This window comes from Myxocyprinus asiaticus, chromosome 15 (genome assembly GCF_019703515.2).
Source record: "Myxocyprinus asiaticus isolate MX2 ecotype Aquarium Trade chromosome 15, UBuf_Myxa_2, whole genome shotgun sequence".
Lineage (NCBI taxonomy): Eukaryota > Metazoa > Chordata > Actinopteri > Cypriniformes > Catostomidae > Myxocyprinus > Myxocyprinus asiaticus.
The window spans coordinates 8,587,441-8,613,759 of record NC_059358.1 but is presented as its reverse complement, the minus strand read 5'-3'; the positions used below and the strand labels follow the sequence as shown (position 1 = coordinate 8,613,759).

General features: G+C 36.4%; 1 protein-coding gene and 1 long non-coding RNA gene across 5 annotated transcripts in view; one reads left to right on the top strand and one right to left on the bottom strand.

Moving 5' to 3' along the window:
• The window catches only part of LOC127452735 (disintegrin and metalloproteinase domain-containing protein 22-like), a 75,648-nt gene extending 51,553 nt beyond the window's left edge, over positions 1-24,095 (top strand). For 2 of the 4 annotated variants that reach the window (XM_051718393.1, XM_051718392.1), the window contains exons 15-31: positions 986-1,085; positions 1,563-1,634; positions 1,719-1,811; positions 1,899-1,979; positions 2,318-2,368; positions 2,710-2,773; positions 2,862-2,967; positions 3,501-3,620; positions 3,728-3,896; positions 4,633-4,744; positions 5,957-6,047; positions 6,196-6,249; positions 6,852-7,052; positions 10,049-10,149; positions 10,514-10,580; positions 14,684-14,807; positions 20,094-24,095. In XM_051718393.1, the coding sequence (XP_051574353.1) occupies positions 986-1,085; positions 1,563-1,634; positions 1,719-1,811; positions 1,899-1,979; positions 2,318-2,368; positions 2,710-2,773; positions 2,862-2,967; positions 3,501-3,620; positions 3,728-3,896; positions 4,633-4,744; positions 5,957-6,047; positions 6,196-6,249; positions 6,852-7,052; positions 10,049-10,149; positions 10,514-10,580; positions 14,684-14,807; positions 20,094-20,114 (1,627 nt within the window). In that variant the 3' untranslated portion in view covers positions 20,115-24,095. The remainder of the gene's footprint in view (positions 1-985; positions 1,086-1,562; positions 1,635-1,718; positions 1,812-1,898; positions 1,980-2,317; positions 2,369-2,709; positions 2,774-2,861; positions 2,968-3,500; positions 3,621-3,727; positions 3,897-4,632; positions 4,745-5,956; positions 6,048-6,195; positions 6,250-6,851; positions 7,053-10,048; positions 10,150-10,513; positions 10,581-14,683; positions 14,808-20,093) is intronic. The other 2 variants (XM_051718395.1, XM_051718394.1) reach the window with 1 other exon arrangement.
• LOC127452740 (uncharacterized) lies at positions 21,256-25,906 on the bottom strand. The gene is made up of 2 exons (XR_007899306.1): positions 25,711-25,906; positions 21,256-24,813 (listed from the first exon to the last, which is right to left on the bottom strand). It is a non-coding gene; the product is annotated as an uncharacterized LOC127452740 (long non-coding RNA).
• Between the last annotated feature and the right edge of the window lie 413 nt (positions 25,907-26,319).

Below are 26,319 nucleotides of genomic sequence, written 5' to 3'. Positions count from 1 at the left end.
CACATAAATCTTAGTCCTGTTGCTCTATGAATTCCAAGCTCATGTTTTTTTATGTATATATTTCTCAGACAAATTATAAGATGCCTCCATGTGTAAATGTGTTAATCTGATTGTTATAACCCAATTAAACCAGTATTCCAGTTTCTAGAAATCTGAATAAGGCAGCTGGCATATGTCTGGATTAATAAAACATTTTTTGTCACGTATTCACCTTATTTTGTAATATTTGAAATCAGACTGTATCAGAATGTTTATTCAAATCTGTGCATAACCAAACAAATGTCCTTTTAAATGGTATATGAGACACAGGCAGTTGTGAAAAGCTGTCAAAGCTATCAAAACACATTTCTTTAGCAAGGAGGAGACAGATTATTTGGTAGCACTCTACAGTAAGGTTTTATTTGTTAAAAAATAGGATTTACAATTAACAGTATTTTTTTTACAGCATTTATTAATCTTGAGTAATGTACATATTTAAAAATACAATTGTTCATAGTTAGTTCACGCCAGTTCATAGTGTATTAACTAATGTTAACATATACAACTTTAAATAAAAAAATAGTATTGAAATTAACATGAATCAAAATGTATATGTGCTGAAAAAGTATTGTTCATTGTTAGTAAATGTTAGCTAATGTAGTTAACTAATTTGAACAAATACAACCTTATTCTTAAGTGTTATTGATTATTTTTTACAGACAAGAAAAGAGTCTTATTTATTACATTTTATTTTTCTTTGCTATTTTTAAGGACATGACTGAGAATTAATGAGCTGATCAAATTACAGTGCAGAAAAGAATATATGTTGTATTTACTCAAGAGAATAGCCGGAAAATAACGTATGAATCCCCATTTAATATTCTAATAACTTTGAAGCATGTAAATAAAGGCCCAGTTGTGGAAACTGTGACTATAATGCTTTGTGAATCAAAGGGGAATGTAGGTAAAATCATACAGCATGGCTCTCTGTGATTCTCTCTGACAGCTTCTACTTGCCCAAGAGATTTTCTGACTGTAATGTGGAAGAGTATCATAATTTCCTCAACAGTGGAGGTGGTGTCTGTCTCTTCAACAAACCCTCTAAGGTAAACACATTTCAGAACTGTCTGCATTTACTTTCCTTAGCACATGTTATTTTGAAGTTGACTCTCACTAGGCCCACACATAGTCTGTATTCACAAAACGCGATAGAAAGCTTTGCAGATTCCTTTAGAATTGGAATGCTTGTCACACACCAAGTTCTACACACCCCTGCCACTTAATTTCAATTTTGGCATGCTTTATTGGCACAACAAAAACTGTAGATTTGTATTACCAAAGCTTTACAGTACTGCAGCATACAATGAAGTGCAAAACAAGTAAAACAAAGTACTATAACAAGAGGAGTAAAAAAAAACAAAAAAACTTGCAAAATGTTAATTAAAATATATGGTTAATAAAACACAACAACAGTGCTCTCTCTCTCTCTCTCTCTCTCTCTCTCTCTCTCTCTCTCTCTCTCTCTCTCTCTCTCTCTCTCTCTCTCTCACTCTCTTTCTCTCTTTTGTTTTTTTGTTCTGTAGCTCTTGGATCCTCCAGAGTGTGGTAATGGTTTTGTGGAGGCAGGGGAGGAGTGTGACTGTGGAAGCCCAGCTGTGAGTGATCTTACAGCGATATCATGATCACATTAATCTGATGCTTCTTATATAATCAAATTTTTTCTCTCTGTCTTTCTGCAGGAATGTGCTATAGAAGGAGAGGACTGCTGTAAGAAATGCATGCTGACTCAGGGAGCCAAATGTAGTGATGGTCTCTGCTGTAAGAACTGCCAGGTAGGTGATGAGCTATAGAATACAATTCTGCAGTCTTCTTTTTATGTGTGTATGTGGTTTTTAATGATCTTTGTGCTGTCTCTATAGCTGGAATTTATGGGTGTCCTCTGTCGTGAGGCTGTCAGTGACTGTGACATACCTGAGATGTGCACTGGGAACTCAAGCCAGGTGAGGGCACTGTCACATCCCAGACACATTCCACAGCAGTGAAGTTTACATTCAATAATGAAATGTTTGTCCCAGACAGTTTGGTGTTCAGAATGGAATACAGTAGACAGTACGCTACATACTATTTATTTTACATAGTATGTGAGAAAGTAAGTTGTATACAACAATAAACATTTCAAAGAGTTGTTATAACATGGCCCCTCTTTCTTTCAAAAAATAGTAAGTAATATTCTATTCTGAACAAACTACACACCCTTTTACTTTCCTGAAGCAAAAAATCTTTAAATGAAACATTATGTGTTATGTCTGAAGTTAAACACTGAATGTTTTTATTACAGTGTCCCTCAAACCTACACAAGATGGATGGATACACCTGTGAGAAAGACCAGGTTAGATTTTATACATCAAACAGTGGTGTAACTTGGATCTTACAGGCCCAAGTGCAAGGCATCAATCGGGCCCCCCTTGTTTTCGACCTTCCGGGGGTGGGGTGGGGTTGGGGTGTGTGTCCACCTTGGTACATTTCGCCTTCCGTTTTCATCGCCCATTGGGTCCACGGCCATTTCAGTTATTCCCTTTTGTTTGTCAACTGTTATCAAATATAAACTGAAACGAAAATTTACAATTATGTAGCAAGATGTAGAATTTCACACATTTCTCTCTTATTTATATTGTGCGTTGCTTCTTTATGTCACTGTGACCTGTATTTCTTAATTTCATCTCATTTCAGGGACGATGTTTCAATGGCAGGTGCAAAACCAAGGACAGGCAGTGCAAATACCTCTGGGGAGAGAGTGAGTGACATCACTTCATCCTTTTAGAATTGTTTTAAATGTTTTTATGGTTCTGTTAATTTTACTGTGGTTCTGAGGTTCTTTAAAGAAGCAACATCGGCCAATAAATTCTGCTATGAGAAACTCAACATTGAGGGTACAGAGAAGGGCAACTGCGGACGTGACAAAGACACCTGGATTCAGTGCAAAAAACAGTGAGTTTGATTTTCATACAGCACAGAAGGGGAAGTTACTTCAAAAGTAATTAGTTACATATTACTGATAGGATTCCCAGATTTTTGGCCAATTTTTTTTTTTCCAGTGGTTCACGATTACAGGATAAGGATTTTTAGATATTATTTTATAAACTTTCTAGCCAATTCACAATAAGAATTTCCATTACTTTTTCAGGACTTAATACTAGACCTCACAGGTTTTCCATCACTGTGAAAACCCTGTACTAATGAATTTTTTCTGGATTGTAATTGAATTACTTTACTAATTACTCTGTCTGACCGATAATCACATTACTTGTTACTTTACTAATAAATGCATTTTTACTTTTCACCAGATAACAGGGAAGTGACAAATTCTCCTTTCAGTTCTTTAAGATAAAAAACTGTTTTACAGTTCATAACATAAAATCATCTTCTGTTGTGGTACATGGATCTCACTATGAAGGCATACAAAGGTTGTGTAAGATGATTTAAGTTAGGGCAGAGATTAAAGAGTGTATTTGTGTTTTCAGGGATGTACACTGTGGATATCTGCTGTGCTCCAACATTTCTCCAGCCCCTAGACTAGGAGAGTTGCAGGGAGGTTTGACCTCGTTCTCTGTGGCTCAGCACAGCGCCTCACTGGACTGCAGGTACACATACAAACACAGACATTTCAGGTTTTTTAATTGATGCTTAGCTTGTCAACAAACTACACACATACACGTGTAGATTCCTGAAGTGAGTGTGAATGTTTCAGTGGAGGACATGTGCTGATTGACGGGGACTCTGATCTGGGTTACGTGGAGGATGGAACTGCATGTGGGACAGATCGGATCTGCTTCAACCACAAATGCCTTCCAGTGCAGGAATTCAACTTCAGCACATGTCCTGGCACTAATGACAAGTTGATCTGTTCAGGACATGGGGTGAGAGAACGTGTTTGTTTGTTTGTTTGTTTGTTTGTTTGTTTTGGGAGTGTAAGTGTGAGTGTGTGTGCGTGTGTGTGTGTGTGCAAACCTGAGCATATATGTCTTTGAATTGCTATGTAGGTAAGCGGTCTGTGGATCATCAGTTTAAGGGAGTAACTAAATAAAAGAAGCAATGCTACTTAACTCAATTCTACAACAGCGTGACAGTGCAATCAGCGTTAGATTTTATTTACACTATGTGTAAATAGCAACAAAAAGCATCTTCAAATAGTGTTAGATGGGGTGCAAATAGCATCTAACACTATTTGTACTTAATTAATAACCTAATTAAATAATAACATACAGTATAGGGGCATCATTACAGCATGTTTATTGTGTTTATTTAGAGACACTCTACACCCCCTAGCTTTTCCAGCAACAAGCTACTTTTTGACTGGGAAGTGCAATTCATTTTAGCAAATTGGTTCATATAAATAAATGGTTTACTGATCCTGCAGAGAAATATTTTTGCTAAATATTTAGTTAAATGCTGCTATTCATAACTATGTTTTCAACACTGTTATACAAATTATGATGTATTCTGTTTTTCTTGTATTTAGTATTTCATTTATATGTTCAATTTAATGCAGTCACCCTAATTGAGATGTAGTTTTTTGGTTTTTGTTTTTGCCAGATAAATGATTTAGAATTAAATAGAATTTAATAATATCATCTGATCATGCGTGTGTTGTAGGTGTGCAGTAATGAGCTCAGGTGTGTGTGTGACCTGGGCTGGGCAGGTGAAGACTGTAACTCCACCTCTAGTTTGAGTTACTTGCTGGTGCGACCTACAGCCAAAACATCAGGTAGGCCAAAGTCTCGCTCTCCCTCAGTCTGCACCTCTCAAGAGCATTCTCAGAACCAGTCACAATTCCACAACCCATTGAACCTCAACCATGACACTTTACCAAACCAGTTTATGACATGAGTTCAGAGACATCAGACATGGCGGTTGTGTGCAAATGTTCTCCATCTCTGAGTCTCCATTACCTCACACAGAGCTGCATGAATTGCAAGAGGTTTTCTGGGTTATCCAACAAAACATTTTCCTTTTTTTTTATTGTTGAAATGATGGAATGATGGTTCCTGAAAAAAAAAAAAATCAAGGAGATGTTAGACAGAATGTTAACAACAGTCACCATTCACTTTCATTGCATCTTTTTTCCATACAAATGAATGGTGACTGAGGTGACTGAGTCATTCTGCCTAACGTCTCCTTTTGTGTTCCACGGAAGAAAGTAAGTCATACTGGTTTAAGAACAACATGAGGGTGAATAAATGATAACAGGATTTAAAACTATGCCTTTAATAGCAAATAAATATAAATATCGAGATAAATATCAAAAACCATCAAAAGGATGAAAGAATATTGAGACATTACATTTTAGCTTTATCACTAAGCCCTATTCCTCATCAGTCTGTTACTGTTCTGTTCTGTTATCATTTTCATGTTCAGTGGTTCATTCACACACATTTCACATGCTTTTAATTGGTCTTTTTATTATTCTGTTTCGTGGTTTTTATTTTTACGCACTCATTCTTTTGTGGACAGGCTCATGTCTTTTGCTGGAGTGACAGTGAGTTTAGATTTGAGTTGTTGTTTGTTGTTGATTATTTCTTCTTTGTTTCCGTCTGTCGTTCTGTGTCCTCACTCACCCTATCATTCCTCTGTGTTACTGTCTGAATGAAAGCTAACAGCCTGTTTATCTGCTTAGCAGTGTTGTTATAAACCCATCATATGACTCTCTGTTTTGTGGATTTGATTTGTATGGATGCCTTTAACATACAGTCTCTGTTGATGGAAAGTTTTATAAATCTTTATCGATTTTTTGTTTTTCTTTTTTTTTCTGTCTTTATCTGTTTTTATTGAGATTTTGGCATGTGGTCAACTTGACAAGCCAAACAAAAGCTAGTAGATTTTCAACTACTTCCAGATTAGTTTCGGTTTGTCCCGTCGATCGCAGATCATTGTTAACAGTTGCCATAGCTACGGATTAATTGCTTTATTCCTCTGACAGGGATTATGACTACTAACATCATCATAGGGGCCATTGCAGGCTCTATCCTGGTCCTCACACTAATTCTAGGAATTTCCGCATGGGGATACAAGTAAGTCATATGATCACAGATCATACTTCATACTTGCTGTGAACTGCAAATGACATTTTACATGCACATGTGATTGCAACAGGCTTTTTATGATTTTCTCTCAAGGTTTATGCTTATCACTCATCGTGTTTCTTTTCTCCCCATGAAGGAGCTACAGACAGCGTCAGTATGTTGAATCTGACGTGCACAGAAGATTCTGTCGGTTTGTCCACCTTTCTCTTTATTTTATGAGTGTTTTTGTTGTGTCCTTTAGGCATGTTACTTCGGACAAGGATTGGAAAATGTTAATTAGTCAAAGCAAGCATTACTAACACGATTGCTTATATATAGGATCATAGGATCAGGGATTTGAACAAACCATAAATATTACACTTCAGCATGTAAATTGTCCTGCACCAATTGTGCTGTTAATTTTCTAAGCGATTGGACAATTTCCATCTGGAAGACGATAGTACGGGAGAAAAAATCTGATAGGCTTGACTGTTGCCAGAATATCATAGAGATTTAAGGGGAAAGCTCTTTTGACCCACTAAACACCCTAGCAAATGACATAAATACTTGCTAGAAAACACTCTTAACACCTTAGCAAACTCAAGCGCTTCTCACATATCCTTGAGACAATGAAAGAATGTGGTTGACATTAACATTTATCCAAAGCAGCTTACAAATAAGGACTTATCACTGTGTTCTATTTGTGTAAAGAGTAATAATGTCAAAACCGTAGTGAAATGTATCAAGGATGTCAGAGACCCTCGGCCTGTATTGCAGCCCAGTTTTCAGTACAAACCCTCTTCTGTTTTCCAGGCAAATGCCGCCGGGTGATTACGTAAAGAAGCCAGGAGACGCTGATTCTCTCTACAGTGACATGCCTCAAGGCGTGAGCCCCAACTCCGGAAGCAGCTCCAAGAAGAGGTCTGCTTACCTGTCTCACCTCCAGATCAACACTTGCTCTTTCACCCCATCTATCCCCTCCATCAGCCAAAACATCTCTCTGTTCGGTTTCAGGTGTGCTTCATCTCCATCTTCATCATCATCGCTTTGCCTACTCTGCTAACAAACACACACAACACATAGTGCCAACTGAAAGGTTGCTCTTTCAAAGCTCAGGAGACTTTATAGTGTTCCTAATTTTGTCCCATTCAAAAGTATCAGTAATGTTTAAAATGTTTTTCCTAAAGAAATATAAATATAAGTAAATGAGACAATTGTTGACATACAGTTAGAATATGGGGCTTTAATATGAATGTTAATAGCATGCTTAGATAATTTGCTCTTTGAGAATCTACAGGTGCTGGTCATATAATTAGAATATCATCAAAAAGTTGATTTATTTCACTAATTCCATTCAAAAAGTGAAACTTGTATATTATATTCATTCATTACACACAGACTGATATATTTCAAATGTTTATTTCTTTTAATTTTGATGATTATAACTGACAACTAAGGAAAATCCCAAATTCAGTATCTCAGAAAATTAGAATATTACTTAAGACCAATACAAAGAAAGGATTTTTAGAAATCTTGGCCAACTGAAAAGTATGAACATGAAAAGTATGAGCATGTACAGCACTCAATACTTAGTTGGGGCTCCTTTTGCCTGAATTACTGCAGCAATGCGGCGTGGCATGGAGTCGATCAGTCTGTGGCACTGCTCAGGTGTTATGAGAGCCCAGGTTGCTCTGATAGTGGCCTTCAGCTCTTCTGCATTGTTGGGTCTGGCATATCGCATCTTCCTCTTCACAATACCCCATAGATTTTCTATGGGGTTAAGGTCAGGCGAGTTTGCTGGCCAATTAAGAACAGGGATACCATGGTCCTTAAACCAGATACTGGTTGCTTTGGCACTGTGTGCAGGTGCCAAGTCTTGTTGGAAAATGAAATCTGCATCTCCATAAAGTTGGTCAGCAGCAGGAAGCATGAAGTGCTCTAAAACTTCCTGGTATACGGCTGTGTTGACCTTGGACCTCAGAAAACACAGTGGACCAACACCAGCAGATGAGATGGCACCCCAAACCATCACTGACTGTGGAAACTTTACATTGGACCTCAAGCAACGTGGATTGTGTGCCTCTCCTCTCTTCCTCCAGACTCTGGGACCCTGATTTCCAAAGGAAATGCAAAATTTCATAACTTTGGACCACTCAGCAGCAGTCCAGTCCTTTTTGTCTTTAGCCCAGGCGAGACGCTTCAGACGCTGTCTGTTGTTCAAGAGTGGCTTGACACAAGGAATGCGACAGCTGAAACCCATGTCTTGCATACGTCTGTGCGTAGTGGTTCTCCCCCACATTTTTGAATGGGTTTTGTTTCACAATCCTCTCCAGGGTGCGGTTATCCCTATTGCTTGTACACTTTTTTTCTACCACATCTTTTCCTTCCCTTCGCCTCTCTATTAATGTGCTTGGACACAGAGCTCTGTGAACAGCCAGCCTCTTTTGCAATGACCTTTTGTGTCTTGCCCTCCTTGTGCAACGTGTCAATGGTCGTCTTTTGGACAATTGTCAAGTCAGCAGTCTTCCCCATGATTGTGTAGCGTACAGAACTAGACTGAGAGACCATTTAAAGGCCTTTGCAGGTGTTTTGAGTTAATTAGCTGATTAGAGTGTGGCACCAGGTGTCTTCAATATTGAACCTTTTCACAATATTCTAATTTTCTGAGATACTGAATTTGGGATTTTCCTTAGTTGTCAGTTATAATCATCAAAATTAAAAGAAATAAACATTTGAAATATATCAGTCTGTGTGTAATGAATGAATATAATATACAAGTTTCACTTTTTGAATGGAATTAGTGAAATAAATCAACTTTTTGATGATATTCTAATTATATGACCAGCACCTGTATATACAGTATATATCATAGTGAAACTGAATACTTTTCATTGCAGACTTTAGTATCTTAGGCTAATCTGAGCACAGCTAAGACATCTCTTATGAAACTCTAAAGTAGAAGCATGTGAGGTTACCTGGTTCTTTCAGGAGAAATATCTGAGAAGTAGGAGATTTAAAATAAAAGTCTAAATTTGCTCTCCATTTAATTTCATTGCTGTCTAGGAAAAACAGATATTAAATATTAAAGAGAGATATTAAAGAGGCCTCATTTGTCATTTTTCTATCCTATAGGACAGTATATGCTTAGGACACTCAGCTGCATTTTTTAAAAGTATTACATAATTTTCATTAAATAAATTGTATTTTTTTATCCCCTTTTTCTCCCAATTTGGAATGCCCAGTTCCCACTACTTAGTAGGTCCTCGTGGTGGCACGGTTACTCACCTCAATCCGGGTGGCAGAGGACAAGTCTCGGTTGCCTCCGCTTATGAGACAGTCAATCCATGCATCTTATCACGTGGCTCGCTGTGCATGACACCGCGGAGACTCCGCATGTGGAGGCTCATGCTACTCTCCGCGATCCACGCACAACTTACCATGTGCCCCATTGAGAGTGAGAACCACTAATCGTGACCACGAGGAGGTTACCCCATGTGACTTTACTCTCCCTAGCAACCGAGCCAATTTGGTTGCTTAGTAGACCTGGCTGGAGTCACTCAGCACACCCTGGATTTGAACTCACAACTCCAGGGTTGGTAGTCAGCGTCAATACTAACTGAGCTACCCAGGCCCCAATTGTACTGTTTCTTTGGCAAAAAAGTCAGTGTTATTGAAAACTACAGGTTTTTATTTGCTCCTTGATGCATTCTTACCTGTGGTACTTTTTGCTTAAAATGGTATAACTTTCTTTTTGTCTCTCTTGTGACTGTAAAATTCTTGTCAGGCTGTTGTGTCATTAATACTGGGGCAGTAAGTAAGTCAGTGTCTTCCTGGTGTCTCATTTTCTTTTCCATGATCTCATGCTCATCACAATGTGTTTGTTCTGTTCATCACAGTGATGTGACATCTGTCAGTCATCTATTTTCCTCATGCACAGAGCACTTTTAATCTCTGCGAGTGTATCAAAATTAGCTTAAATGACGACTGTTTCTCTGTTTTTTGGTCTAAAGATCTAACGGTCTGTCGCACTCCTGGAGTGAAAGAATCCCGGACGCCAAGCACATTTCTGACGTCTGTGAAAACGGACGACCCAGGAGCAACTCATGGCAAGGTAACACGCCCATAAACGAGGCCACATTTACACTGTCACCCAGTTCCAATTTTTTCCCCCAACATCTGGCAAAGATCTTGTTGCATGCATGTAAACAGCAAAAACAGTTATGAGATCTGTTTTTTTTTTTTTCAAAAACAGGTTTGGCAACCTATTTGGTCCTCTGTCAAATGTGGTTTAAAATGCAATATGTATCTGACATCTGGTCACAATTGGTTATGTCCAAAGTGGACAAAAATCAGATGTCAGAATGCAGATGTGTGCTAGGCCTTGCAGTGTAAAAGCAGCCTTAGTGATGGTGCTTGTGTCATATTTGTCTTAGTCTAGACTACATATCACATGTTCTTCTCCTCTCTCACTGCAGGAAACATCACAGGCACCCGTAGGAAGCTCAAGGGAAAGAAATTCCATCCTCGTTCCAACTCCACAGAGTAAGAGATGTAGTGTTGCCATAGTAATGACATGACATAATTCTTGACCGTTCAACAGCTGATGTAGAAACACTGGGTGGACGTTTAACTTTGCCTGGGGTCTTAAACTCTACATCATGTATCAGTACAACAGTGCGTAGAAGTCAAAGCAAAACAATTTTAAAATATGACGTTTTGGGGTAAATGTTTGTGTGTTTTGGGTGTGCATTGATGTCTGCATTTGTTTAATCTCTTGAACGAACAGTGCACTGAAACTGACCTGCACAAATAATCATTATCTGTACAAACGCAACACTCTTATTTCAGCTGCACGTTTGTGACAAGCTGAGTAAAAAGAAAGCAAAAACAATAAGCAGCTGACCTGCTCAAATAATACACATTTACCTTTGAATATTCATTAGAATGTTAAATTAGAATAATAATAAATTACATATTTTCTGAAGGTTCAAGGAAACTGCATCACACTTCTAAGTGCTTTAAACCTTGAAAAGCTTGTTGGTTGGGAAAGTTCTTCTGCTGAACGCTAAATATTTTGCAATATAATTTACAGGAATAGTTCACTCATAAAATGAAAATTCTGTCATCATTTACACACCCCTCATGTCATTCCAGTCCTTTATTACTTTCTTGTTTTTATGGAGCACAAATGAAGATATTTCGAAGATTGTTCATGTTGCTCTTTTCCATATAATGAAAGCATACAGTGACCACAGTTGTGAATCTCCAGAAAAGAGGGAACAGACCAAAAGTTTTAAGTGTTTTTCTGAAGTGTGAATGAGATATGAGAGCTATGGCGGATGGGTTTCAGATTCAGATTTAAAGGAGTAGTTAACCCAAAAATGACCATTCTCTCATTTACTCACCCTCATACCACCCAAGATGTGTATGACTTTCTTTCTTCTGCTGAACACAATTTTTTTTTTTTTGAAGAATATCTCATCTCTGTTTAGTCTCACAATGCAAGTGAATATGTACCAAAATGATGAAGCTCCAAAAGCACATAAAGGCAGCATAAAAGTAATTTATCAGACTCCAGTGGTTAACTATGTATCTTCAGAAGCGATACGATAAGTGTGGGTTGAAAACAGATAAATATTCAAGTTCTTTTTAACTTTAAACCTCCACTTTTATTTTCACTTTCACATTCTTTTTTTGTCTTTGGCGAATCGCATTCTTTGTTCATATCACCTCCTACTGGGCAGGGAGGAGAATTTACAGTTAAAAAGGACTTAAATATTGATCTGTTTCTCACCCACACTTATCATATGAATATATAGATTTAAACACTGTAATCCTATGGATTACTTTTATGCTGCCTTTATGTGCATTTTGGTGCTGAAATATTCTTCTAAAAATCTTCATTTTTGTTCAGCAGAAGAAAGAAAGTCAAACACATCTAGGATGGCAAGAGGTTGAGTAAATAATGAGAGAATTTTTCCTTTTTGGGTGAACTATCCCTTTAAATTTCTCTCTAGTCTTAACACAAAGCTATCAAATGTCTTCAGAAGACTTGGAATATAGCACATGAATCATATGGACTGCTTCTATATTGCTTCTCTGTCATTTTTGAAGCTCGATAGGCTCCATCCCTATTCACCGTTGTCTTATGGAAAAGAGCAGTGTAAAAACTTGACTACACTTTTAAATGTCATGGAAGAAAGAAAGTCATTCAGGTTTAGAACGCTATGAGAATGAATAAATGATGACACAAATTAAATTTTTGGATGCAATAACCCTTCCATTGGAAAACCAGTCCATTGGATGCTGATGTTACAGCAGCTGTAAAGAATTTAGTAAATTGTTGTCTTTAATCTTTTTTCCTGCACCCCTTCAAACCAAAGAAGCTTTATAATATCTGTGTGCATGATGTAGTCTGACCTGCTGTCTGGTCTCTCAACTGCATGTTGGACTGTAAAGAATGTCACTGCTGCTGCTGTCTTTTACCAGCTCCTTTCCTTCTTTCTCCTATCTCTACTTTTCTTTCTCTTCTCCCCCTTTTAAATCTCTTTCTTTCTTTCTCTCTCTCTCTCTCTCTCTCTCTCTCTCTCTCTCTCTCTCTCTTTCTCTCTCTCTTACTGTTGCTTCTTGCCCATCTTGTTTAACCCCTTGCATCAAATCAGAGTATTATATAACTAAATGGGTAGATGTTAATAAAAACACGGAAGGACCTTATATTAGGTACATCATTAGATTGCATTATATCTGTCCCTTATTCATCGATTTTCTTCTTGAGTTTTTTTTTTCTTTTCTCTATCCAAGTATCATTTTTCAGAGATAGCAGCTGAGTGTTAGGGTTTGAAGAGCCCTGACTCTAAGAACCAACCCCAAAACATCCAAAAAATAAACATTTCAATGTTTCTTTTTGATCTTTTACTAATCCATTCCAAAGTGTCATCAACAGTTACACTGGAAACTAAACTGCTATGTTGAATATTAGATAACATTTTTAAAAGTATGTGTACATGCTTGAACATTTCTAGAATTTAACAGGAATTTTGTAATCATGAACCATAAATATTTGTCCTAAGAAATCTTCCATTCTTACTTCATGATACAGTCGTGTAATTGACCACTTGTCTATAAAGGAAACAGAAGGCATTTGATAATCAATAGATCATTTGATGTACTTGTCAAAAATCATGAGATTACAAGCAAGTATCCAGGAATGGTTTTCATATGATTATGAACCTCACGAAATCTTTCACTGCAAAATCAAAAGAATGAAATAAGAATTTGTTCTTATTTTCATTTTGCAAAAATAATGTCAAGACTATTTTTAGGATCTGTAAGATTTTTGCATTGTATATTAATCTTCCCAACTCCCTCACCAAAATATTCTCATTATCATAACATATATAATATATAAATATACAGTATATGTGACATTTACATATTACATCTATGCATTTTGCAGATGCTTTTATCCAAAGTGACTTACAGTGCAATTATTACAGGAACAATCCCCCTGGAGCAACCTGGAGTTAAGTGTCTTGATCAAGGACACAATGGTGGTAGCTGTGGGGATTGAACCAACAACCTTCTGCTTACCAGTTCAGTGTTTTAGTCCACTTTGCCACCACCACTCATGTGAGAATTGCTAATTAGAATGTTAAATTAGAATGTAAAATTCTGGACCAAAACTGTTCTGGCATATTTTGGTGAAGGCAATTTGTGGTGGTGGCTTAGTGGGCTAAAGCACAGAACTGGTACGCAGAAGGTTGCCAGTTCAATCCCCACAGCCACCACCATTGTGTCCTTGAGCAAGGCACTTAACTCCAGGTTGCTCCAGAGGGGATTGTCCCTGTAATGAGTGCACTATAAGTCACTTTGGATAAAAGCGTCTGCCAAATGCATAAATATAAATGATAGTTCTAATGAAAATAATGTCACAATGCAAACAATTTTAATGGTTCTCAAATAGGCTTAATTTTCTTTATGTAAAATATAATTAATTATTATTTTCTTTTCATTTTGGGGTGAAATATTACCTGGACATGTTTTCATGAGATTCACCCAGGTTCTCTCTGTAGGTTCTTGTATTTGTGTATCTGTGTCTGTACATCAAAAGACCAAACCAAATCATTGACTGTAATTGAAATATATAGTTGTAGTTGAAATGCTAATTTTATTCCTTCATTTTTATCTGTCCTTCTCACATGCAATGTGCTCTCTCTGCATACCAGCTGCAGCTTAAAGTGTGCCGCTTGACGTTTCTGTGCTCTATGATGTCATCATCATTATACGGCTGCCGTATTCTATGTACTCACATTCACATGTGTGTGTCCTGATCACCTCATCATGTCCGCCATGTTTGTAAACCCACATGACGACGGGGATGTTTGCTTGTTAAATGTCCTAAAAACATCACAATGTGCTCACAGTATCTGCCCAGCATTACTCCAGTAAAAAGCCAGTGGGTATTTTTGGCAAGGACTGATGAAGTCAGTGATTTTGGATATTTGGATGATTGCTTGCAGTGGAAACCCTCCCTCTGACCTCTTAAAAGGGGTCAAAGGTGACAGCTCCATGTTTGCTCTGACCTTTGATGCTGTAATCCTGTTAAGGCACATCAGTTCTAATATTGCATCTCTCTGATCCCTCAGGACGCTGTCACCGGCCAAATCGCCCACTTCTTCAACGGGCTCCATTGCCTCCAGCCGGAGATACCCCTACCCCATGCCTCCACTCCCAGATGAGGAGAGGAAGGCCAACAGACAGAGTGCCAGGGTAAGATAGGAAGTTCAGTTACATCACTTCAATGTAATTTGGCACTTGTCATTCAACACAATAGGACAATTTAGTCAATTTCATCAGAAGTTATGATTATCTCTTTTGTTTCTCAAGGGGCAGTCACACTTTATTTCTGCAAAAGTTTTTACTTCCTTTAAAGGGATAGGTTACCCAAAATAAAAATTGACTTATCATTTACCCTCCTGCCATCCCAGATATGTATGACTTTCTTTCTTCCGCAGAGCACAAATAAAGATTTTTATAAACGTATCTCAGCTCTGTAGGTCCATACAATGCAAGTGAATGGTCTCCAGAACTTTGAAGCTCCAAAAGTAACATAAAGGCAGCATAAAAGTTATCCATAAGACTCCAGTGGTTAAATCCATGTCTTCAGTAGTGATATAATAGGTGTGGGTTAGAAACAGATCAATATTTAAGTCTTTTTTAACTATCAATCTCCACTTTCACTTTCACACTCTTCTTTTGTTTTTGGTGATTTGCATTCTTTGTGCATGTCGCCACCAACTGGTCAGGGCTGGTAAAGGTGGAGATTTATAGAAAAAAGGACTTAAATATTGATCTGTCTCTCACCCACACCTATTATATCACTACTGAAGACATGGATTTAACCACTGGAGTCTTATGAATTACTTTTATGCTGCTTTTATGTGACTTCTGGAGCTTCAAAGTTCTGGTCATGATTCACTTGCATTGTATGGACCTACGCAGTTGAGATATTCTTCTAAAAACATCTGCGTTGGCATGAGGTTGAGTAAATGATGAGAGAATTTTCAATTTTGGGTGAACTATCTCTTTAATATATGTGCGATCGTATAGTTGGAGCCAGGAGTTGCATTAACCGAAAATTCTCTGTCATTTACCAATTCTTTTAATAATTCCAAATGCTCTTTGTCATTTTGACAGATATAAAAGAAACAAGGGAACCATTTTAGTGCATAAGTTCTGACTTCACTCTCTCTCACTCTCCCACTGTGTGTGCGTGCGTGCCCTGTTAATTGCCTAAGATTAAAGATGCGTTTCGGGTGATCCAATCACAAGCGGACAGGCGCCATCACCATTTAGCCTACAGCTGGTATTATGCATCTCTTTTGACCACTTGTGTTTGGATTTTGAGTGGAGAGTCTCTGATTTCATGCCTGCATACATAAATCTTTATGTCAGTGTGTTACTGCATGATAATAAAGCGCAAAAAGAAACCACGTAAAAAGCGACGCATCGTTTCTGCCAAATATACATGCATTTAATTGAAGTGAAAACAGTACACTTAGAGCAGAATTGTCAGTTATTGCAGCAAACAGTTAAAACTGAATGTAGCCCTAGTACTTTCGAAATAAAACAAGTATGATGGATAAAAATAGATAAAAACAGTTGACAGATTTCACCAACAGTCGCGTAGTATATGATCTCCAACCAGTAGTGGACAAAGTACACTAATCCTGTAGTTGAGTAAAAGTACAGATACCCTGATGAAATATTACTCTAGTTAAAGTGAAATTACTCCTTTAAAATGTCCACTTGAGTAAAATTACAAAAGTATTTGCTTTCAAATATACTTAAGTATCAAAAGTACTGGTCTATTAAAGGGATAGTTACCTCAAAATGAAAATTCTCTCATCATTTATTCACCCTCACACTATCCCAGATGTGTATGACTTTCTTTCTTCTGCAGAACACAAACAAAGATTTGTAGAAGAATATCTCAGCTCTGTAGTTCCATACAGTGCAAGTGAATGGTGGCCAGAATGTTGAGGCTCCAAGAGCACATTAAGGCAGCATAAAAGTAATCCAGATGACGTCAGTGTTTAAATCCATTTCTTCAGAAGAGATATGATAAGTGTGAGTGAGAAATAGAGCATTATTTAATTATTTTTACTATAAATTTCCACTTTCACTTTCTTTTTCTTTTGTTTTTGGCGATTCACATTCTTTGTGCATATGGCCACCTTCTGGGCAGGGAGGAGAATTTATAGTAAAAAAGGACTTAAATATTGATCTGTTTCTTACCCACACCTACCATATCACTTCCGAAGGCATGGATTAAACCACTGGAGTCGTATGGATTACTTTTATGCTGCCTTTAAGTGGTTTTTAGAGCTTCAAAGTTCTGGCCACCATTTACTTGCATTGTATGGACCTACAGAGCTGAAATATTCTTCTAAAAATCTTTGTTTGTGTTCTGCAGAAGAAAGTCATCCACATCTGGGATGAATAAATTAAAAGAAAATTCTCATTTTTGGGTGATCTATCCCTTTAAGGCTTTTGTTTAATATTTTTTGCAATTCAATATGCAGTATCCTCCTGCTCATTTAAATTTAAGGAGAGAGTAGTCTAATGTCACAGGCACACAGATAGTTTAGAGCTTTTTATTAAGTAAAACTGCCATACACAATAACACTGTGTGTGTGTGTGTGTGAGTGTGTGTGTGTGTGTGTGTGTGTGTGTGGCACTTTCCTGACTGTATGTGTGTTTCATACTTGAAAAGGAGTCATTCAACATAACATTTTTACATTTAAATTGTAAAATGACAGCACCGTACTAAACAATACAACAGTAGTATGGTTAAACGAATGCAACTTTGTGAATGCAATGGTACAGTATGGTTATTTGAGTTATATGATTATTCATATTATAAAACCATACTGCCATACATTAAAGCAAGGGTCTTCAATAATGAAGACATTAACCAAAAGTTTCACCTGTGTTCTCAAGAAGAGTATTCTTCATAAATGTCAGGTCAGTGCAGATTGTGTGTTTCAAATTGTTTATTGTTAATTTTATTTATTACGATATCTTTTGGCAAAACAATGTTTTTTTTTTTCTTTGTGAATTGCCAGTTAGTACATATTTGCTATTTTATCAATAATTTTGTGCTTCATGATTGTTTTACTGTTTAAAAAATTTAAGGACAACATACCCCGCTAGGTCAGTATGTGTTTAATAATCTGAATCGTTGTAATGACCGAAGACGCTAAACAGATGAGATTGTAGATTGCATTAAAGCTAGACAAATCTGGTTTCATGTTTTAGTCTTGCTATTTATTTTATGATTTGATCATTCCTAAAACAGAGATTAATATATTTTCTTTGACATATAAAGAGAAATAGGCCTAATAAACTTTTCACTGCTCTTTATATAGCTCTCTCTATATATCCTATGTTACCCTGCAACCTAATTTGCATTGGCCAGAGTGCATTTAAGATTACTGCTAGCAAGCAAGTACATTCGTGTCAGTTTTATTAATATAATATTAAAAATTACTTACCTTGATGTGTTTTTCAAGTTTGATGGCGAGTTCATGAAAGCTGATACCATCATCGTATATTTTGCTAGGCAGGCACAGAAGACATTTAAAAATGCTCTCAAATGCATTAGGCAATGCTATCCACCTTTTTCCTGAACACGGAAGTGTTCCACGATTTGACTGTTTTCAGTTTCCAGTGTCCAGTGTTTTCACTCGCATTGGCATATATTCTTAGCAGTTAATGTAATGTTTAAGGTATTACATTTGTAAAAATTGTCAAAAAACATGCTGATACTTCACAGTCGAGATTACCGTTTTTCTTATAGATAGTGCCTCACCTGAGTTTGTAGATGACATGAAGCGATGGTCCGAGGTTAGTTATGCTGATATCATTAAATATTCAATATTTCATATTCATAACAATTTAGAGTTGTTATGACAGCCAGCTACTGCACAAGTTGAGCCTGAAATTCATTTTTACTCCTAGTAACACTTAAATGGTTGTTCTCCTCTGGATCGCTCGTTTTGGAAGTTTTTACTTGGCGTCTCGAGACCAGAAATAGGAAACAGGCAATTAGAATCATCATGGCACCGCCCAGTGGTTGCTCAGGAAAACTGTAGATATCTGAACGGTAACCCTCGTTATGCAGAAACTCTTGCGAGTCTGCATTTGTTGCTGGGTTATGGTTAAAGTGTCGCGAGAACAAGACCTACTAGTCTATTTTTATTTAATGCTATTTATTAATTTCAGAGTAGTACATTTTTTTTAAATGTAGTGGAGCAAAATGTAAGATTTTATGCTTTTGAATGTAGTGAAGTAAAAGTTTCCTAAAATAAAAATAATCTGATAAAGTACAGATACCTGAAAAATGTACTTAAGTACAGTAATGAAGTAAAAATACTTTGTTACTGTCCACCACTGCCTCCAACTATGATTCCATCTCGTCGTAAGATATCAAACAATGTTTTCTATTTTTGAGCCAACTATCCATGACTACAGAGAAAATCTTTTAGTCCTCCGACTCGGACTTGCACGGCAGATGTTTGTGTACATCTGTCATTCGGCTCCTAGAACAGGAGGGTGTGTGTGTCTACGTGTTTGTAATCAGATTGGATCAACTTGACAGTTAGGTAGTGTGAGATCTCCATTTGTTTGGTGTGATATGCCCAGTTGTTGTCTTTAGTGAATTTTCAAAGTCATTAAGTGTGTGATGTATAGTATTTTTCTATAAGTCCTGTACTGTAATCCAGCCTTCAGATGGCAAGCCAGTCTACTATACACTTTTTCACAGACTGTGAAGACGCGTTTCCGCCTTATTTAGCAGCGTAAATTTAGCAAACTTTTTATATGATAATTTTGTAAATATTGTCTAAGTTCATAACATTATGCTTTGTGTTATATTACTCTGGAATTAGTTTTAAGAAATTAATTACCACAGCTGCGAGATGGCTTCATTTACAGCTGCTGAGAGAGTGACAGTAAATTTGGCATCTTTTCCCATCTGACTTGGTCTTAATCCACCACTTTCTATTTTTTTCCTCTTCTGGAAAGTCATTCAAATGTAATAGTAGACTTTTTCTTTTGCTCTTGAAGCAAATGGGTAAGTGAAAATAATATTTGTTGGAATCTCCCTTTCACTCCCATTCACCGCTGTCGAAGTTTACTCTGCAAACATTTACTTCCGCATTCCAAAACCCAGAGTGTGAAAAAGGTCTTTTGTGGGTCATTTTTTCAGATTTACCCGCCCCAAAATGGAACGTAAAAACAAATCAAGGTGGCTGGTTGCTTTTCATGTCGGTCAGACTTCCTGTCTAAGTGGGCAGTTTTGGGGAAGAATAAGCTGCAATGTAGACCAGGAGTACATTTTATGTACATTTTCAAGTATTTTTTAACTTTTAATTTGTGTTTCAGTCAGAATCTAGTGTGACTGCCTCTTCAGATGAATACAGCTAAGCTGTTTGGTTATATATTATATTTACTAGAATTTATTATAGCATGTGTTCATGTTATTTATTTCAGCTGTGGGAAACATCAATATAAAAAAACTGGTTTGCAAAACTCTGTGAGGATTTTCATCTGCTTTTGTATGAATGAGAAAATTAAAAACCAATAAGAAAATATGGAATTAAAATGGAGAAACAGAAAAATGTGAGTGGAAATGTTGGGCGTGGTCTCCTCCGATGTCTGTTCAGCATTTGTGGTGTGAAGCCGTCTCACCGTGGATGTTGAAGAGCACGGTATTACATTCCCATTTCTGCTGTCATTCTTAAAAAGGACTCAGGAACATGACTTCATCACGAGACAAACCCGAAGTGGCATCTGTGCTGAACAGATACACAGGCATCAACAGCCACTCGTGCCCTCAGTTAACCCCACCTTATTGTGACCCATGGCCTGCCCCGCCTCCAAACACACATGCTGTCTTGTGATTGGTGCCGTAATTGCCCAGGTGCAAGAAGCTCGTATAAGAGCAGGAAGTAACTTTGTTTTGAAAGCACGCTGTCACTGTAGAACCTACTGCTGTATGCATGAGAAAACATGTTTATCGATTCCTTGTAGTGTAATAATGTAAAAATGTTTGAAGATATTTCACTCAAGGGGGCCGCATGTATTGGAGGACAGCTCTGTAGGCTGGTAAGATTTGTTTATGTTTTAAACATCCTTCCAAGTTCTCATCACAGTTCCTACAGTCACATTTTCTCAGCGAATTTTGTACATATGTCATATAATGCAGAAACACCAATTGAAATGTGAGATTGTAGTATTTTTCGGTTTCATGTTTGGTTGTGGAGAGCGTGGCAGAAATGTTCTTCTGCTTTAGAGAGTTTGTCCTGTGATTGTCTTCCTAAATTTCCAAAATTCATCTCAAATCCCCTTAAGCCTAGCAGACCTAGACAGAAATTTTAAGTAAAAAGCAAACCAACTTTCTTTAGTGTGTGCACTTCCATCATGTTCCAATTAAGATTTTGTTGTCACAGATGTTATGATAAAACTCTTGGAAAAAAAAAACTTGTTTGACATCTTACTGGCCAGTTTTCATGTACTGTCTCAAGAGAGCTGCTACGAGCAACAGCAAATTTCCATTCAATGCAAAAATGATTAAAAAGATATTCCAGGTTCATTGACAGCTTTTGTGGCATAATGTTGATTACCACAAAAAAGTATTCTGATTTGTCACTCCTTTTCTTTAAAAAAAAAAAAAAAAAAGCAAAAATGGTTATTCCAGACCAGGTCGCTTGTTTCTTTTGCGAGATCTGGCAACCCTACAATTGATATTTCACCGATCCCTTAACGTAGAGTACTGTCATTTAAAAAAGAATGTAATTAACCGTTCTTTATTTTGTTCTAATTGGTTACCATTTGGAAAGGTGACTGCGGAAATTCTGAACCAGAATGAAAAAAATACAGTTTTTGCTCAGAATGAACCGAAATGAAAAACATTTTGTTTTTAGTCCCTGATTTTAACATTAACGGATTGGCCCCATACATTTCCATTGTAAGAAAAGGGGGGACAAGACAATTACATTTTGTAGTAATCCACATTATGCTACAAATGCTGTCGACTGAGCTTCACTTGTATTGAACCCGGTATATTCCCTTAACATGTTAAGTATTAACACATAAATAAACTCGTAAACTCATAATAATATCACAAGATTGCAAAATAAGTAATCATGTTTCAGAAAAATAAATGAACCAACAAACTATTATTATGATTTTTTTCAAAGTTAGAGTCCTAACACAAACCTAAACATAAAGTCCAACCCCTTACCCAAACTCTAAACCTAACCATCAAAAATAAGTTTTGTTTACAATAGAAAAAAGAAAACATTTGTGTATGGAACGAGACGAGGGGTATTTGTAGTTCACAGATATTTCCTTTCTTAAAACATTGATAGGAGGCACGCTAAAATGTAATGCCTATATCATAATGATCTGAAATTCTGTTTGTTGATTGGTCAGTCATTAGACAACTTCAGGAACAGTCTGGGAGAAGAACGACCTTGTAACTGATACAGCTTCAGTAGCTTGCGATTAGTTGTGTCAAGTCCACACCTTAGCTGTGACAACATGACTGAAAACAAGAAATATGCGCAGGGCGAAGAACTTCTGTCTTGTAACGTGCACAAGGTCTTAGTTTGTCTCTGTTTGTTTGAAAGAGTTTATTTTCCCTCATGCTCACAGCAGAATGTAATTATTTCATTTTTTCATCATCTCACGTCATTTATAATTCTCTCGTAAGCGTAAGGAATGTGATTTTAGCTGATTGTTTTAGGTACTTTGCTTATTGTGAAACATGCTGCCATTGTCATGGAAATGACAATGAATTTTTAGATTTCTGCTGAAGAGGAACAATTTTGCATATACAGAACATAAAGTTAACAAGAATTACAAGAATTCAAGAAAATGAAGTAGAAATTGGCAAATCATGGTTTGTCATAGATTATAGTAGAGATGGAAACGCTGTACACAAAAACTAAACCTGGAGACTAGTAAATGTAAAACTACATATGTTTCCTTTGAGTTCAGTTAAATTATTAACGAGAACGTTATACTTTTATGGACAAATAAATGACATATTAAGATTTTTTTTTTTTTTTGATTAAACATGAGTAGAATGAATTTCAGTGAAAATTCTAAATTGCTCGTAAAACTATTCTTCATTCTTCGTCCACAGAAATGTTCTCATGTTTCATGATTGATGCCCATTACTTGGTAAACATATTTGCCATTTGTTTACAGCTCGACACTATTTTACATTGAGAAACTCTTCAGTATCCCTCATAAAACTTGGTCAAATGACCATTCAGCCTTGATAGATTACTTTTGCATTCAGTATTGTATTAGTAATGGTAGTTTTCATCTGTACATAGCCTACTGTGCGTTTGATCTGTCTGCACTGATTTTTTGCACTCTGCCTGTAACCCACAAGTAACATCAGAAAACATTGCCATGATGCATATGAAGTATTTTTAAGGTAACTTTGTAAAGTCTTTTCCTCCCCAGTATTGTTACCTGTACATATTTAATCCCAACAACAATTAAGTGCTTTAGAATGATTACTACTGCAATAGGTTTTTGAGCAAACTGAGGTTTAGCTAAATATTTTTTATTGTTTCGTAAACAGGTCGCCTTTGTACACCATGTGGGTCACTGCTGCCCTGTTTATGTGTTTGTAGCTGCAGTTTACGTGCAGAAATACATTCAATGCCATCGGAATTGCTTCATTTAATTAAGGCCATAATAACTGACCATCTGAAGCAATACTCTCAGCTCACTATGACCCTGATCTCTCCGTAAAAAAAGCAGTCTTTACAGCTCACACTGGAATAAACTCTCAGGTGGAGAGATGCTGTTTCAGTCAAACACGAGTCTCATCCTGATGCCAGTCACTGTCAGGGGCGTAGATTCCAGGGGGTAACCCCCCCCCCCAATAATCAAAACAAGCAAGTACATCCCCCTCAATATTTATACCATGATCAATGGAAATATGTAAATGCTTCAAGTTGCAACCCCCCCAAAGTTCAAGCCAAATCTACACCCTTGGTCACTGTCATTTTAAAACTGTATTTGTTTAGACTTGTCAGTGCAGTGACTGGAGGATAAAACCAAATGCTTTTGAATGTATGTAGGAAAATTCATATTTACACTCACCAAACGGGTCCAGATCATTTATACTGGGATCACATTCACACACATCCTGAACCAACTTACAAATATAGGACAGTGTTAACTGGAAGTGAATAATGATTTTTAACACAGATTGGTTTCAGTAGTGAAATTGTACATTTTGGGTCTTTTTTAATGCCTTATGCTAATTCAACAGCTGTCACACACTCTGTTATTTCTCTTCTGTTCGCATCTGACAGTGTACACAGTGTTTGTTTTCTTCATGGCTGTTTTCTTACATTGTGTGCTGTACATAGATTGACAATTAAATGATAAAGCTCATTTTTTTCATACAGTATCCATTCAGTATTGTAATATATTTAAGATAAAGTAAAACTTTCATTCAAATAATGTCTCTTGTGTGTGTGTGTGTTGTGTTCAAAAAGTTTAAGTGTGTTTTAGTGTATGTGTTCAGTATTATTAGCTGGTTAAAATGGTTCTGACTCTAAATTTTGATTGGATGTTGCAACCGTTTAATATAAAAGCAATAAGCCACTTGAAGCCATGCGTTACAATGAGTTTACCATGGTTAAGTGTGTTTTAGACATTCCGGTTTGTGTCTTGCCAAAAAATATCCCTTACCATTAACCACTGTAAAGCATACCCTTTTGTGGCTTACTGCTTTACTAGAAAACATTCTTATTCTTTGTTTGAAGGTGCTTCATTTTGCAAAGATTATAGAGTTACATACACATTGTGGTATTTGATTACACCAAATTACAACAGCTACACAGTATTACCAAAGAGCAATTAAAATGTTACAAAATGCTAATTGCTCACATATTTTTTCATTAGTGCTTTCAGAGAAAGACAAATGGTATCAAAGTCCTGAATTCATCAAAAATGAAACTTGGCACATGAGCTTCGGCCACCTGAAAAAAAGAAGAAAAAAGACAATGCTTTCAAAACCCCAAATAATTTTTCTATTAGAATATTTGTCTTTTAAATAAAATTAATATTAAATATCTCAATATTTCCAATCTTTCTGGGCAGTTTAGTGTACTGCACATAGTCTTCCAGAAACATTAATGCTCCAACTACATCTGAAGGCATATCTGGAATTTTCTGGCTGTAAGGAAGAGACGAACACTGCTCAGCATTTCAGTCAATATCATGCAGAAAAGTGCACAAATTATATTTTAAAAGATATATATTTTCCATAAAGAAAAGTATTTAAAACTTTAAAATAAAGTTACATTTGTTAACATTAACAAACAACATTAGTTGAACATGAACTAAAAATGAACAATACTTTTACAGAATTTATTAATCTTGGTTCATTTTAATTTCAACATATACTATCACTTTTAAAATCAAAAGTTGTAATTGTTAACATTAGATAATGCACTATGAAATATCATGAACTAACAATGAACAATTGTATTTTTATTACCTAACATTAACAATTATTCATAAATACTGAAAAAAAAAAAAAAAAAAGATATTGTTCATTGTTAATTCATGATACCTAATGGATTTACTCATGTTAACAAATGCAACCTTATTCTTTTATTTTTTTATTTTTAATGCATTGTGACTATTTTCACGACACTTAAGCACATTTCCCCACCCCAATTCTCATTACTGTAATGGAAAAAATTATGTATTTCTAAACTTTAAATTATTTACATGTGTTGGTAGTGTTTGTTGTACTGCCTTGATTCAAATAAAACATAAAAAATGTTAAAAAAAAAAAAAAAAGTACAAAAAATAAAATAAAATATTGTTAAAGCAATAAGAATATACTGAAAATAATCATTGAAAATAATGTGAATTACAAAAAAAAACAAGTATAATATCAGAAAGCAATATGAGAAATTGGGAGGAAAATTTCTTTATTGTCATGAAAAAAAAAAATTCTTAATGGTCCTAAAATAGTTTTCTTTATGCAAATATAATGTCTCATTTTTCTGGACATGTTTTCATGAGATTCACCCTTCCATTGCCGCATACTAAAGTGAAATACCTTGTGCACTGCTCCATTATGGAGCGAATAAACTGGCCAATCAGAGCCAGGAACTGTTGAGAATATCTGGAGTGAAACTGTTTCAAGAGCATCAGCAGACCCAAGACCAGAGGAGCCCAATCAACCACATCTGAGGCCTTTCGGCACCTCATTCCTATGACAACACAAACGCAGCCTCTATCAAGCACACACACTCTTGAAGAGCCTCAGTGTTTTAATGTTATAATTTACACATAAACGTGGAATATCAGACCTTGGCTAATATTGTACTGCAGTTTTGGCAGCTGAGGGTTGAGAAACAGGAAGTTCACGATGGGACAGACGCTTCGTCGTGATTTACACTGGCGGCCAACAATTTGCATATATGTTTACAATAATGTACAGATTTTGCTGTTTCAGAAGGAAATTGGTACTTTAATTCACCAAGGTGGCATTCAGCTTATCATAAAGTATAGTCAGGACATTACTGATGTAAAAAACAGCACCATCAATATTTGAAAAAAGTAATTTTTGATCAAATCTAGACAGGTCCCATTTCCAGCAGCCATCACTCCAAAACCTTATCCTTGAGTCTTCTTCTCCCTAGCGTTTTTCCCGCATAAGTGCAGG